At 40.6% G+C, this 16,103-nt stretch overlaps 1 protein-coding gene across 8 annotated transcripts in view; it reads right to left on the bottom strand.

Moving 5' to 3' along the window:
- LOC105481350 (ATPase phospholipid transporting 11C) overlaps positions 1-16,103 on the bottom strand; it is a 216,443-nt gene that overhangs the window by 138,670 nt on the left and 61,670 nt on the right. Inside the window, exon 1 of one of the 8 annotated variants that reach the window (XM_071089212.1) lies at positions 1,846-1,864. The exons of the other annotated variants lie outside the window; for them this stretch is intronic. Coding sequence (XP_070945313.1) covers positions 1,846-1,848 — 3 coding nt within the window. The 5' untranslated portion in view covers positions 1,849-1,864. Of the gene's footprint in view, positions 1-1,845; positions 1,865-16,103 lie in introns of those variants that run through there. 8 annotated transcript variants of the gene reach the window in all.

The following is a 16,103-nucleotide window of genomic DNA, read 5'->3' as shown; positions in this document are numbered from 1 at the left end:
GGAGAATCGCTTGCACCCAGGAGGTTGACACTGCAGTGAGATGTGATCATGCCAAAAAAAAAACTTTTGGGTGTGTTCACCATTGTTCCATCTGTAAGGGCACACCCTTCTATATAGAAGTACCTTGCCCTGCTGAGAATTAAAAAGAAAATTTTATATTCGAGTGCTATTCCTTTTGCAGCAATGAAACTTTATATATAACAATTTGGGGGCTCCTCCGGGATTACATTCCCCTCCAGGGGTGGTCTCTGGTTCTCTCTCTGGTGAGGAGGTGCACCCCGCCCTATTGTGGCTGTCTCAGGGGTGAGAAATCAAGACCCACCCAGTGCGAGGAATAACCCAAGCTCTCAGCAACACGGGGGGAAAAAAAAGGTGGCCAGCAACCCAGCTTAAAGGATCCTCACATACTGCGGCAACGACTCTGTGCACAGACCAAGGAAGGAGAAGCTGTGGGAGCTGGTAAAGTACTTCCTTGGTGGTCAAATTCTGGAGGGCTAAATGTGTGTGTGCGTGAATGATCACCAACAACCCTGCTTGTGATGTTGCATGGATGGTAACAAGTCCTACTGCTGGACGGAGTGAATGGGTCCTCTCCGCAGTTCCATAGCTACCTCATATGGCTTAGGGCAGATCCTGCCATGGGATTTATGCCAGCACACCAACACTAAGAGGGGCCTAATTCTCCCTTAGGGGAGCAGCCAGAGAGGACAGCAGGAGTGGGAAGTGTGCAAAGGGCCTTCAGAGGGGGGAAGGGGGAAAACAGGTCAACCTCGCAGGACAAGCAAGGTAAGACACCCCCTGGTTTGAGGGGCTGAGCCTTGCGGGACAGGCAAAGCAAGACATCCCTGGTGTGAGGGGTTGAGCCTTCTGGGACAGGCAAAGCGAGACTTCCCTGGTGTTGAGGGGTTGAGCCTTCTGGGAGAGGCAAGGCAAGACATCCCTGGTTTGAGGGGTTGAGCCTTCTGCTAATTTCAAGGCTTGAACCTCACACAACCCGCCCCCTTTCTTCTTAGGAGAAGAAAAGAGTAGCTCTACTCCCACCAGTCCCTCCCCTAGGGGAAGAGGAAAGAGAGGGGAGAACAGCAGCAGAAGCGGCTGGCAGAGGCAAGGAAAGACCAGCAGAGAGAGAGAGACAGACAGAGACAGAGAGACAGACAGAGAGGAGAGAAAAAGAGAGAGGAGAAAGAGAGGGAGAGAGAGAAGAGGGAGAAAAGAGAGAGGGAGAAGGGAAAGAGAGAGGGGGAAAGAGCGGGGACAGAGAGAAAGGAAAGAGAGGAAAAGAGGCAAGGAGAGAGAGGAAGAGACAGACAGGGAGTCAAAGAGAGAAAGTCAAAGAGAAAGAAAGAGATATACAAGTAGTTAAGAAAAATAAAACAGTATACCCTATTCCTTTAAAAGCCAAGGTAAATTTGGAACCTATCCTTGAAAATTAAAGGTCTTCTCCGTGAACCTATAACACTCAATACCACTTTGTTGTCAGTGTAAACAAGGGCGTAGCCCGAAAGCACTGAGGCCACTGACAACCTGTAGCCTTCCTATCAAAAATCCTTAACCCAGTAACCCGCGGATGGCCCAAATACATTCAATCTGTAGCAGCAATGGCTTTGCTAACAGAAGAAAGTAAAAAAATAACTTTTAGAGGAAATCTCATTGTGAGCACACCTCACCAGTTCAGAACTATCCTAAATCAAAAAAAAGAAAAAAAAGCAAAAAGGTAGCTTACTAATTCAAAAATCTTAAAGTATGGGACTATTCTGTTAGAAAAAGATGATTTAACATTAACCACTGATAATTCCCTTAACCCAGCAGGTTCCATAACATGGTATCTAAATCTTAATTAATTACCATACAAAGGTCTGACCAGACCTAGGAGGAACTCCCTTCAGGACAGCACAATAGATGGTTCTTGCCGAGTGACTGAGGGAAAAAGACACAATAGGTATTCAGTAATTGATAGAGAAACTCTAGTAAAAGCAGAGTTAGGAAAATGGCCTAATAATTGGTTTGCTCAAACATGCAGGAGCGGTTTCCACTCAGCCAAGCCTTAAAGTACTTACAGAACCAGGAAGGAACCATCTATACCAATTCTAAGTTAATTTGGACTAAACAAGGTCTTATTAACAGCAAAGGATAATTGAAATCCTAAACTTACAAGGTTTTCAACAAAAGTTTGCTAAAAGTGAACAGTGTAACATGTATTATCCTAACTTCTAATCTTATGGCCTTAGGCAATCTAGTCCACAGACATGAAGGAAGTTCCCTTTGGAAAAGAATGGTTATCACCTTTAGGAAAAAAAAAAAGGAGGGGGAGGATTTATGTAAACAGAATGTTATATGGTAAATTCTTGTCCTGAAATAACTGGTTGTTTAAAGAAAGGGGTGTTTGCAATAAGTCAGAAAGTTGAGGCATGCCAAAGAATTGTCTGTGAAACAAAAAAAAATGTGTCTTATAAAATGGAATTTATGCAAGAAATACTGTATAATTTAAAAGTAATTAGGCCTCCTGAATGTAAAACTATTGAAGAAACAGTTTATGTGCAAGGTGTATAAGGAAAGTAAAATATACTTTCAGTAAAAGGATTATAAGGAGGCATAAGAATGTGGATTTTTACCTACATTAAAAGGATAAAAAAATTTGTTTTGAAAGTTTAAGCAAGTTTTAAAATGTTAACTGTAAAGGAAACTCTGTATGTAAACATATTGGCTAAGGTTAAAAGGGTATCAGCCAGCTTTTCTGTGAACTGGGCATTAAAACAAAAACACAACGGGTTTTTCTTAAAGCACTAACCTGCTCTTTAAAAAAAATTATAAAAGGTTAAAAAGAGTCTATAAAAATCTTACCTTATGGTCAGACATTAAAAATTGAATAAATATGTCTAAAAGTTTTATTCAAACTAAGTTTAAAATTAATAACACACTAATATAAAGGTGAAATTTAGTTTATCTGGTATAAAAATCACACAGGAAGCATTGTCAAATATAAAATAGTGTTTGGCTTTCTTTGGTCTAAAAACTAATAAAAATAGGTGCTAAAGGAAATTTCTCAGTAAGGCACCAAGCACTATAAAGTCCACTGCTGATGTCTCCACATTTAAAACAAAAGGTGAATTTCTTAGTAATTATATACTTGGTTTATCTTCCACTTTCCTTTCCCTCAAAACTAAAAGTCTTTTAGCACATGTACCACCCCTAGAATTTCCAGTAAACCAGCACCAGCCTAAAGATCATGTTCTCATCGAAGGGTGGAAAGAAGGAAAACTCGAGCCAGCCTGAGGACCCTACCTTGTGCTGCTAACCACTACTGTTCATATAGCGAAAAAGGGATGGACTCATCACACCCCAGTCAAGAAAGCACCACCCCCTCCAGAGTCGCAGACCATAGTCCCAGGGGAAAACCCTACCAAACTAAAGCTAAGAAAAATTTAAGTCTTACATCTGTCTATTACTCTTTCTTCTTTCCTTACTCTATTGTTAACCATTTATTATTAACATAACCAAGTCAATTTCGCCTCAAACTACTGCATTTAATGCTTGCCTTGTCAAACCCTGTGGGGACTTGCCAAGTCAAAGACAGCTCTCTACTTCAGAAAAGTACCTCTGTCCCTCCTGACTCTCCTCAGACTGGGCATTAGTAAATTGCGACCATTTAATCTGGGGACATTTCGATAAAGACCCCAGTGTCAACCAGGAGTCTTGCCCCCCGATGTAGACCTTTATGCCATAGTTGGTCCAGTGTTCTGTGGACCACTAAAGAGCAAGGATGGACTGCCCCAACTGGTTTTTGTAATTTCGTAAAACCATACATTCATTTTACTAGAGGATCATAGAAGTTAAAGACTTAAAACAAACTTTGGCAATTAAGACAGGATACCAAGATGCAACTGCCTGGTTGGAATGGATCGAATATTCCGTCCGCACGTTTAACAAAGCAATTGTTCCGCTTGTGCGCACGGCAGGCCAGAGGCCCAGACTGTCCCCTTTCCACTAAGGTGGTCCTCCAGTCGACCAGGCATGGACTGCATGGTAGCTCTTTTCCAGGATTCTACAGCCTGGAGTAGTAGTAGGCTGTAGTACAGGGAGGAAACTTAGCATTCCTTGGAGACCTGAAGGGATGCAGTGAGCTTAAGAATTTTCCAAAGCTTACCAATCAGTCAGCCCTTACTCATCCCTGAGCAGATGTGTAGTGGTATTATGTTGGACCTTTACTGGACACTCTTCCAAGTAACTGAAGTGGCACTTATGCTTTAGTCCAATTGGCTATCCCTTTCACCCTGGCATGCCATCAACCAGAAGGAGGAAAAATAAGACATCGTAAAATGAGAGAAGCCCCTTATGGGTCTTTCGACTCTCACTTCTATTTAGATGCAATTGGAGTCCCACGGGGAATACCAGATCAATTTAAAGCCTGAAATCAAATAGCTGCAAGATTTGAGTCAATATTTTGGTGGGTGACAGTTAATAAAAATGTAGATTGGATAAACTACATCTATTACAACCAACAGTGATTTATTAACTACACTAGAGATGCTGTTAAAGGAATAGCTGAACAATTAGGGGCTACTAGCCAGAATGGCTTGGGAAAATAGGATAGCCTTAGACATGATATCAGCAGAAAGAGGAGGAGTCTGCGTCATGATTAAAACTCAATGTTGCACCTTCATCCCAAACAACACCGCCCTTAATGGAAGTATAACAAAGGCATTGCAAGGTCTGACTGCTCTATCCAATGAGTTAGCCAGCAACTCAGGGATTAAATGACCCCTTTACAGGATGGCTAGAAAAGTAGTTCGGAAAATGGAAAGAAATAGTAGCCTCAATTCTTATTTCTCTCACAGTCATAATGGGTGTACTTATTCTTGTTGGGTGCTGTGTCATACCATGCATCCATAAGTTGATGCAGAGGCTCATAAAAACAGCACTTACTAAAACCTCCCTTAACTATCCTCCTCCACCTTATCCAGAGAAGCTTCTGCTTTTAGAAAATCAAGCAAAACAACTAAGCTAAGACATGTTTAAAAAAAAAAAAAAAAAAAAAAGTTTGAAAAGAAAGCTGTAAGGAAATACAAGGGGAGGGGTTGTTAGATATGAGTTCTAAATTTCTTTTCAAAGAATTAATATGTCAGTGTGTTCAATTCTTTTCCTTCTACTTTTAAACTTAACTTCCTTGTAAAGCAATCTTTTTCAATTACCTACTCCACCCTGACTCATTCCGATCACCTGCTCCACCCTAACTCATTTACCCATTACCTGCTACCTGCTCTGCCCTGATTCCCGCCAAAGCACTCACCCTGTCATTCTCTTTAAATTAGCCAATCGGAATTAGTTTAGCAGTCTAACCCTAGGCAATAGGGGAACAACACAGCAGCAGAGGCCACGTGCTTCGGGGATAAGAACCCCTTCCCCTCCCTTGTCCAAGTGTGCACTCACCATTGTTCCATCTGTAAGGGCGCACCCTTCTGTATAGAAGTACCTTGCCTTGCTGAGAATTAAAAAGAAAATTTTTAAATTAAAAAAAAAAAAAAACTTTTGGAGTCATTAAGGTAGAATTAATATACTTCATATGTGAGAAGGACATGGGTTTCAGGGCATCAGGAACAGCGAGTTATGGTTTGGATGTCCCCTCCAAAACTCATGCTGAAATGTGATTGCCACTATGATGGTATTAAGAGGTGGTGGGACCAGGACTGGTGAGAGGTGATTAGGCCATAAGGGCTCTGCCCTCATGAATGGATTAATGTTAGAGTGGGTTGTCATAAAAATGAATTTGGTTCCCTCCTGCTCTCGCCCTCTTGCTCTCTCAAACTTTCTTGCCCTTCTACCTTCTGCCATGGGGCAACTCAGCAAGAAGGACCTCGGCAGACGCAGGCCCTTCAACCTTGGGCTTACCAGCCTTTGAGAACTGTAAGAAATCAATTTATTTTCATTATGAACTACCCAGTCTGTTAGAGCAACACAAATTAGACTAAGATAAACTCTCTTTAGCAAGACACTATCACCCATATTCTCCTTCTTGGAAGACAATTTTTTCCTTTTCTTCCCTAACTCTACACCTCTCTCACCTCTATGGACATGCCTTCTCAGTTTCCTTTGCCAGATCTGCTTATCCTGCTCCCACACTAAATGATGCTATTTCTCTAGATTTGGCTCTCAGCTCTCTGTCCTTCATCATTCTACATGTTCTCCCTGGGTTTCCTAATCCACATGTGTGGCTTTAATTACCATCTTTATGTTGATCACACCAAAAAGGTCTATCTACAGCCCTAGACTTCTCTTCTGAACTCTACACGCAATATAAGAATAATAACCACCACTGATGTTTGAGGGTTTATGTTCCAAGAAACAATTCCAAGCTCTTTGCATGTATTTAAATTCATTTAGTCCTCACAACCAACCCACAAAAAAGGTATTAATTATCCCCACTGTACAGATGAGGAAGCCAAGACACAAAAAAAAGAAAGCAACTTAATCCAAGGTTATTACACAGCCAGCTACTAAGTGGTAGAGCTGATTCATAGTGATATGAGTACCCTTTTCATAAAACAGCTTTATTAATAAATCACACACTAAATGAAAATTCACTCATTTAATAATATCATGGTTTTTAACATATTCACAGCATTGTGCAACCATCACCACAATCTAACTCTAAAACACTTTCATCACCCCCCAAAAGAAACCCAACCGAGTACATACGAGGAAGCACTGGTATTAGTACTTTTTTACTTTGATTTTAGAAACTGAAACTTTAAGATAATTACATTTTTAAAAATTCAAACATATGTTAAACTGATTAAGACAAACTTTTTTTACAGCATACATATATTGGTTTTACACTACAAAAATATTTTTATGTGCTTAGAAAGGGAGCTTTCTAAATAAGCTGATCTCATAGAAGTAGAGAGCAGAATAGCGGCAACTACAGGCTGGGAAAGGTAGGCAGGAGGGATGGGGAGAGTTTAGTTAATGGATTCAAAATTAGTGCTAGACAGGAGGAATAAGTTACAGTGTTCTATAGCACTGTAGGGTGACTACAATTAATAATTTATTCCATATTTTCAAATAGCCAAGAGAAAATGTTGAATATTCTCAACACAAAGAAATGATAAATGTTTAAGGTGATGGATATGCTAATCACCCTGATTTGATCATTACACATTGTATACATGTATTGAAATATCACTCTATACCCCATAAATACATTATGTGTCAATTAAAAGTTGTTATAAAAAAAATTAAATGAACTTTCCACCAGGATTAGATTTACCCATGTTATGTCAAATTCAAACAAAAAAGAGCTAAGTATTCCTACAACTAGACCAATATTGCAGCCTTAATGTGTTACCAGAAAGCAGACATATTCAACCCTCACGTAAACAGTAAAAAAGAGAAAACCTTTATGAAACTGAATGAAGGATGACATCTCCTTACAAACACAATTTTGCATAATGCATTTGTGTCTAGTTACATGGAAAATGGAACCAATTGTTTAAAGCCAGAAGGGTATATAAATGACAATTTTCTACAATATATATGGCACAAATGAAGAGAAAGTGCTTAACAAAAGAAAATGGAAAAGGCTTTCTTTTAAACAGAATACAGTTCATTAGACTTTTCGTGACTATAATTAGAAAAGATATTTCTATGTTGCTTTAGGTAGAGAGATGCAGCAAGAGTAAAACTGCACCATTTATGCCAACTCTCCTTGCATAGTGACTGCAACTTACCAATGAATTATTTCCAATCTGATTTACCATTTGAGGATTTGAAATAGAATAGAAAATTTTAAAAAATAGATATACAGGTTTTAAGAGATAGAAGAAAGGAATCCCCTTGAAGAAAAGCACATATATCTAATTTTACAAAGCAGAATATTTTCAAATGCCTGTTTCTGGGTCTCATATATCCTGTACCTCATTTGAGGTTCGAAATGTGTTACTTCAAAATAAGCCAGATTCAGGCTGGGTGTGGTGGCTCACACCTGTAATCCCAGCACTTTGGGAGGCCAAGGCAGGTGGATCACCTGAAGTCAGAAGTTCAAGACCAGCCTGGTCAACATGGTGAAACTCCATCTCTTCTAAAAATACAAAAATTAGCCGGGTATAGTGGTACACATCTGTAATCCCAGCTACTCGGGAGGCTGAGGTAGAAGAATCGCTTGAACCCGGGAGGCGGAGGTTGCAGTGAGCCGAGATTGCACCACTGCACTCCAGCCCGGGCAACAGAGCGAGACTCCATCTCAAGAAAAAAAAAAAAAAAAGCCAGATTCAGATCCCGCAGCTCCTAATAACCTTGAAACCATCACTGGTGTGAATGAGCAGCTCTATTTCCCTCTGAGATCAAAGCATGAGGAAGGTTAATTCATGCCCTGAATTACCCCTGTAGATTCTTTGCTCAAGTCAATAATCATTTATCAAGCATTTCTCTGCCCCATGCCCCAGACTCTATATTGTGTCTTGTGGACCAGAGAGGAAGAAGTAGGAGAGGAGAAATACATCTAATGGGACACAGAATATGGGACTGTGATAAGTAGTACGGCAGCCTTAACAAGACTGATCTGTTTTTAGACCAAGTATCCCAAATTTTTGTTCTAGAAAACATACAGTTCAGCTGCAAATATGATATGACTCACGTGAGAAAGAGATTAGTTTCAAAGGAAATGGAAAGAAGGAAAAGAGTAGATCTGAGAAGCATGAAGGTATTCCTTCACTCACTATTTCAATCATTTCATAAACATTTTAAATTAAGTACAAATATGACAGGTTCAGGAGATACAAATACTAATTTTGGCCAAGTTCTCAAGGAAGTCTCAATTTAGTGAACATAGTGAATGAATGTTGACATAGCATGCTGACAAGTGGAGATAATAATATTAAAGAAATTAATAATAATATTTAACATTTATTGAAGACTTCCCAGGTGGAATTCAAAGCATTTCATACGTATTGACTCATTAAATCCTTGTAACAACTCTGTGACATAGGTAATTATTAGTTTCCCCATTTTACAGATGAGGACACTGGAGCACAAAGAGGTTATGTGGATTATCCTAGTTCAGGTGACTAAAAAGGACCGAAGCCAAAATTTGTATCTCAACGGACTGACTCTCAAGCCTGCATACCGAACACAGTATTACACTGTCTTAAACAAATGCACAAATCAAATTCATATAGTCCTAGATAAAAATCCTGTTACACACACACAAACACACACCCTTTTCATCCACAGTTCCTGGCTCATAACTTCCATAACCCTTGTCATAATCTGTTGTTATAATGTTGGGGCACTTTAGGCCTCAGGAAACAGCCCTCTCTGACCCTCTCCTGTCTCCCTTTCACCTGCCCAAGGGAAGACTCTTATCAACACACCCTCATTCCAAAGAGGGCCTGTCCCATACCCTAGGGGTAGAAATGCTACAGAGAGTAGCCAAAAGTCTGAACAGACAAGCCTTGCTGGGTTTAGAGCATGAGTTTTTTGTCCAATCACATTTCTACATAGATGTATTTACATAAAATACATAAAAACTCAAAAAGGGTTCAGAGGGCTTCTGGATAGCTGAACACATGTAGGTTCCTAGAGGGTGGTACACCCAGGGAGGTCATGGAAACTCCACTCTCCTTCCCCCATACCTCACCCTACACATTTCTTCATCAGTATCCTTTGTAATATCCTTTGTAATAAACCAGTAAATGTGTTTCCCTGAGTTCTGTGAGTTTCTCCGGCAAAGTAATCAAACCCAAAGAGAGGTTCATGGGAATCTCACTTGAAGCTCCTCGGTCAGAAGTTCCAGAAGCCCAGACTTGGAACTGGTGTCTGGGAGAGGGGGCAATTTTGGGGACTGAGCCCTCCGCCTGTGGGATCTGATGCTATCTCCAGAAAGATGGTGTCAGAACTGAATTAGAGGACACAGCTGGTGTTCACTGCTTAGTGTATTGGACAAAAATCCCCACATTTTGTCATAGAAGTCTTCTATGTTGATTGTTGTTGTGTTGTTGGTGTGACAGCAGAGCTGATTTGAGAGTTTTTCCAAAACAAATCCTCACAGCAAAGTTATAAAGTAGGTTTCATCATCCCCACTTTAAAGAGAAAATAGAGGTAGAAAGGATAACTAAATCACTCAGTCTTCCACCTAAGCAGGAAGCAGAGCCACAGTACAAATCCAAATTGGCCTTAACTTTCTTTATATATTAGAAATGTCAGGTCTAACCACACTGGAAAAGCAAACCACTATGTATACAGTTCTTCCAGAGTAGCAGTATCACACTGAAAACATACTAGTGCTTTAAAAATGCCTTCGGCACATGGTATCTTGGGGGATAACTGCTCTAGCATCTGTTTCTGCATTAAACACTTACAACAAAAACTAATAATTCTTGAAGACCAGCAACACACACTGCACTTTGATTTGTTCTAGTAAGAACAGAAACCCCCCAGAAGAGAAGATAAACAGGACATAGGACTTGCTTCACAGTTTTGTTGGTAATACAATTGGGTCTGCCAAAATTATACTATGTGCCACATAATGACTTGTTCAGGGAAAAGAATTCTATGTTACTTGTGGAATGTAATTTCAAAGTGATTTTATCTATTAATTCTACCACTTAGATAAACACATTTGTTTTTATCATTCCTGAGAACTATATTAAAATAGCATTCACAGGCCAGGCGCGGTGGCTCACACCTGTAATCCCAGAACTTTGGGAAGCCAAGGTGGGCAGATCACTTGAGGTCAGGAGTTCGAGACCAGCCTGGCCAAATGGCGAAACCCCATCTCTACTAAAAATACAAAACTCAGCTGGGTGTGGTGCCATGCACCTGTAGTCCCAGCTACCTGGGAGGCTAAGGAAGAAGAATCGCTTGAACCCAGGGGGAGGAGGTTGCAGTGAGCCGAGATTGGGCCACGCAGCCTGGGTGACAGAGGGAGACTCTGTCTCAAAACTAAAATAAAATAAAAAATAAATGAAATAAAATAAAATAAAATAAAATAAAATAGCTTTCATCAGGGCAACATAGCAGCCCAAATGGTATGCCATTACTAAGATGCTTGATTCAAATTTAAACTGATGACACATACAAATGCTGCTCCAGAGTTAGAGTAGAAACTAGGAACATTTTACTGATGGAAAGTACATTTCCAAAGAATGTTGAAGCCATAAGAAAAAAAATCTTAAAATATTTTTTAAGAATTAAGTATTAGTGGGCTGGGCGTGGTGGCTCACACCTATAACCCCAGCACTGTAGGAGGCCAAGATGGTTGGATTGCTTGAGCCCAGGAGCTTGAGACCAGCGTGGGCAACATGTCAAAACCTCGTCACTACAAAAAATACAAATATTAGCTGGACGTGGTGCTGCATGCCTGTAGTTCCAGCTACTTGGGAGGCTGAGAGGTAGAAGGATCGCTTATGCCCTGGAGGTTGAGGCTGCAGTGAGCTGAGATCAAGCCACTGCACTCCACCCAGTCTGGGCAACAGAGCAAGACCCTGCCTCAAAAAATAAAAAAGGAAGAAAAAAGAAAAGCGTATCAGCAAAAGAAGTATTTTAGGATAACTGAAACATATGTGACCATGTTAAGGATCCTTCACACCTCTAATTTTTAGTTTATATATTACATATATATGTATAATAAACATGTATAGTTTTACAGCTATTAATATTTAATTTGCTCATTTAATATACTTTACAGTACATTTTTAGGATTTAACTTCTTACAAATGGAACCACAAACCTCTGAACTTCAAGAAATCCATGGTTCTTCTACGTTTGTGTCAATTTTTGAAAGGTAGCAAAAACCTGACAATAAGACAAATTATCACCATTCAGGATGAATGACAACTGTACATTTTCTTGTTCCAGTGTGTGGCAGATATAGAAAGTGACAGTAAAAAAGATTTTAGATCAAAACACTGGCTCTGCTACTTACTAGCAAGGTATGTCATCTTTGCCAAGTTACTTAACCATTTTGTGCCTCAGTGTCCTTATATGTAAATTGGGACATACTATATTCCTATAAGGTTTAAACAAAATAACATACGCATAGTGTCTGCCCATAGTTGGCACTCTGTAAATGTTAATTTCCATCACCATCACCCACGCTCCCATTTTCTGAAAAGATGCTAAGGAAAAAGTATTAAATACTACTTTTGACAGATGGAGCTTAGTATACATACAGTTTTACTTTCCAAGAAACCAAGATGAGTAGTTTTCTGCCGTTTTTGCATCATATTACTGAAAACTGAAGATTTGTCTATCCTAACTAGATGTGAGTCTTTACAGGCCTAGACTAATTTCTTTCTTGGCTACAAAGAAATAAGGCTCTAAAGCTGGTAAAAATGAAGCAAGGAGTTAAAAAGTGGAACAGATCCACTAGCTTAAGCACAGCCTGGAATACTACAACAGTATCCACATTCCATAGAAATTAAAGGAGCTTCTAGCCTTAGAACAGAAGTGCGCTTACTGGTCTAATCAAGGTCAAAACTCAAAAGTTCCCATTTTTAAAATGTTTAAGGCCAGGCACTGTGGCTCATGTTTGTAATCCCAGCACTCTGGAAGACTGAGGCAGGATTGCTTGAGCCCAGGAATCCAAGACTAACATGGCGAGACCTCATCTCTACAAAAATTTAAATTTAAATTAAAAAAAATTAAACTGGCATGGTGGCACACGCCTGTGGTCCCAGCTACCTGGGAGGCTCAGGCAGGAGGATCACTTAAGCCCAGAGGGTCGAGGCCGTGATCATGTTACAGCACTCTAGCCTGGGCAACGGAGCGAGATTCTCAAAAAAAGAAAAACAGGATGTTTTAAGATTTTGTCCTTTAGGTATTGACATATCTAATTTAAATACAAACTGCTATATTATTTATCAAAAATCCAAAACACTAATTTAAAGAAGACAAAACAGGCTGGACATGGTCACTCACGCCTGTAATTCCAGCACTTTTGGAGGCTGAGGCGGGTGGATCACGAGGTTAAGAGATTGAGACCACCCTGGTCAATATGGTGAAACCCCATCTCTACTAAAAATGCAAAAAAATTAGCCGGGCATGGTGGCACATACCTGTAATCCCAGCTATTTGGAGGCTGAGGCAGTAAAACTGCTTGAATCCAGGAGGCGGAGGTTGCAGTGAGCAGAAATCATGCCACTTCACTCCAGCCTGGGTGACAGAGTGAGACTCTGTCTCAAAAAATGAATAAATAAGTAAAATAAAGAAGACAAAACAATAGTTTTGAAAAATCTGCTTAAATTCCATTCAAACATTTATCTTACAAAGAATTATTTGATACTTTCAGGTGTGCACTACCAGGCCAGGCTCTGGAAATGCCAAGATAAACACATCTCTAAGGCCGACTTTCCAAGACAGGAATAAAAACAAGTAATACTTTTTGAATGTCTACTACATACCAAGTAATCTTGTAATATGTTATGTAGACCTATTTACTCTGTGCAGTAAAGATGACTATTAGTCCCATTTTAAAACAGAAAAGGGCCGGGCGCGGTGGCTCGTGCCTGTAATACCAGCACTTTGGGAGGCCGAGGCGGGCAGATCACGAGGTCGGGAGTTCGAGACCAGCTTGACCAACATGGTGAACCCCTGTCTCTACTAAAAATACAAAAATTAGCTGTGCGTGTTGGTGTGCGCCTGTAATCCCAGCTACTCAGGAGGCTGAGGCAGGAGAATTACCTGAATCTGGGAGGCAGAATTTACAGTGAGCCAAGATCGTGCCACTGCACTCCAGCCTGGGTGACAGAGCAATACTCCATCTCAAAAAAAAAAAAAAACAGAAAAGACTGAGACACAGAGAAATTATGTGATCTGCCCATGATCACACAGATAAAAAGCTACAGGAAGCCAGGCATCGCGGCTCACGCCTATAATCCCAGCACATTGGGAGGCCAAGGTGGGCCGATCACTTGAGTTCAGGAGTCTGAGACCAGCCTAGACAACATGGAGAAACACTGTACAAAAAATAAAAAAAGTAGCTGGACATGGTAGCACACACCTGTAGTCCCAGGTACTCGGGAGGCTGAGGTGGGAGGACCACATTAAGCCTGTGAGGGTGAGGCTGCAGTGAGCAATAATTGTGTCACCACACTCCAGTATGGGTGACAGAAGAAGACTGTTTTAAAAAAAAAAAAAAAAGATGCCGGAAGAATCTGAAGTCTAACAGTCTGGCTCCAAACACTACACTCTTAACAACACACTGGCGAGGCATGGTGGCTTACGCCTATAAATCCAACACTTTGGGAGGCCGAGACAAGCAGATTGCTTGAGCACAGGAATTCGAGACCAGCCTGGGCAACATGGCAAAGCCCTGTCTCTACAAAAAATACAAAAAACATTACCCAGGTGTGGCAGTGTATGCCTGTAATCTCGGCTACTTGAGAGGCTGAGGTGGGAGGATCACTCGAGCCTAGGAGTTTGAAGCTTCAGAGAATTGTGTTTGCACCACTGCATTCCAGACTAGGTGACAGAGCAAGACCCTGTCTTCAAAAACAAAATAAAACAAAATATACTATCACAGGTAGCTGAATTTCAACAAACATTCACTAAGTGCCTACTACATACCTGGTATAATTTAGGCAGTGAGAACACAACAGTTTAAAAAAAGACAAAAATCCCTTCCCTCATAGCGCTTACATTCTAGTGGAAGGAGACAGACAATAAACAAGATAAGCAAAATCAGTAATAAGTGCCAAAGAGAACAATAAATCAAGGAAGGGGAATAGGAAGCATTGGGGGAGGTTGCAATTTTAGATAGCGTTACAAAGGAAGGCCTCCCTGAGAAGGACACATTATGACTAAAGGAGAGATCCCACTCCCATTCATACACAGAAAAATGCAATAGATTTCCCCATGACTGCAGTCTCTGAGAACTCACAATCCAGAAGAGAAGACAGGCACTCAAATAATAGATCATTATAGCACAGTGTGGTGAATATAACATCAGAGGAGCTACAGGCAAGTGTGAGGAAAAAGAGTGCCTAAGCCCAAACTCAGGGGTCAGCAGAGACTTCCTAGATGTGATGCCTGAAGCAAGCCTTTCAAAGATGAGTAGGGGTTAAATAAGCTAAGAAGTAAGAGGGAGGATCTGGCACAGAAGCTAGCATGCGCAAAGGCCCAAGGGCAGGAGATGGCATGGGGTGACTGAGTGACCTACAAGGAGTTCACCTATTGCTGAAGAAAAACATATAAGGAAAAAGACAGCAAGAGGCAAGGCTGGACAAGCCATACTGGGGCACATATGACTGTATTTACCTAGGTAGTAACTGTTGAGGGCCTGGATCAAAGCTGTAGCCATGAGTGGAGGAGGAGGACATGGAGTTAAGAGAGATAAAAAAGAACTGAAAGGACTTAGAGGTCTATTGCTTAAATGACAGAGTAAATGGGGACATTATCACCTAGACAGGGAATACAGAAGAACCAGATTTATGAATGGAAATGATAATGAGCTGTTTTGGACACACTGCATATCTACAGCCAAAGGAATGAAATTGGACCTTTATCTTACACCACACATGAAAATCAACATAAAATGGATTAATGACTTAAATGTAACACCTGAAACTGAAACTCCTATAAGAAAACATAAAAATAAATCACTGGGGTTTTTTTTTTTTCATATAACCCCAAAAGTACAGGCAACAAAAGCAAAAAAACACAAGTAGGACTACACAAAACTAAAAAGCTTCTGCACAGTGAAGAAAACAATCAACAGAACGCATAGGTAACCTATGGAATGGGAGAAAATATTTGGAAACCATATATCTGACAAGGGGCTAATAGCTAAAATACATAAGAAATTCCTGGCCAGGCGTGGTGGCTCAAGCCTGTAATACCAACACTCTGGGAGGCTGAGGCGGGTAGATCACCTGAGGTCAGGAGTTCAAGACCAGTCTCACCAATATGGTGAAACCCCATCTCTAATAAAAGTACAACAACAAAAAAAAATTAGCCAGGCGTGATGGCAATGTGCCTGTAGTCCCAGCTACTCAGGAGGCTGAGACAGGAGAATTGCTTGAACCCAGGAGGTGGAGGTTGCAGTGAGCCAAGATCATGCCACTACACTCCAGCCTGGGTGACAGAGCCAGACTCTGTCTCAAAAAAAAAGA

This window comes from Macaca nemestrina, chromosome X (assembly GCF_043159975.1).
Source record: "Macaca nemestrina isolate mMacNem1 chromosome X, mMacNem.hap1, whole genome shotgun sequence".
NCBI lineage: Eukaryota > Metazoa > Chordata > Mammalia > Primates > Cercopithecidae > Macaca > Macaca nemestrina.
This window is presented reverse-complemented; position numbering and strand designations above follow the sequence as displayed.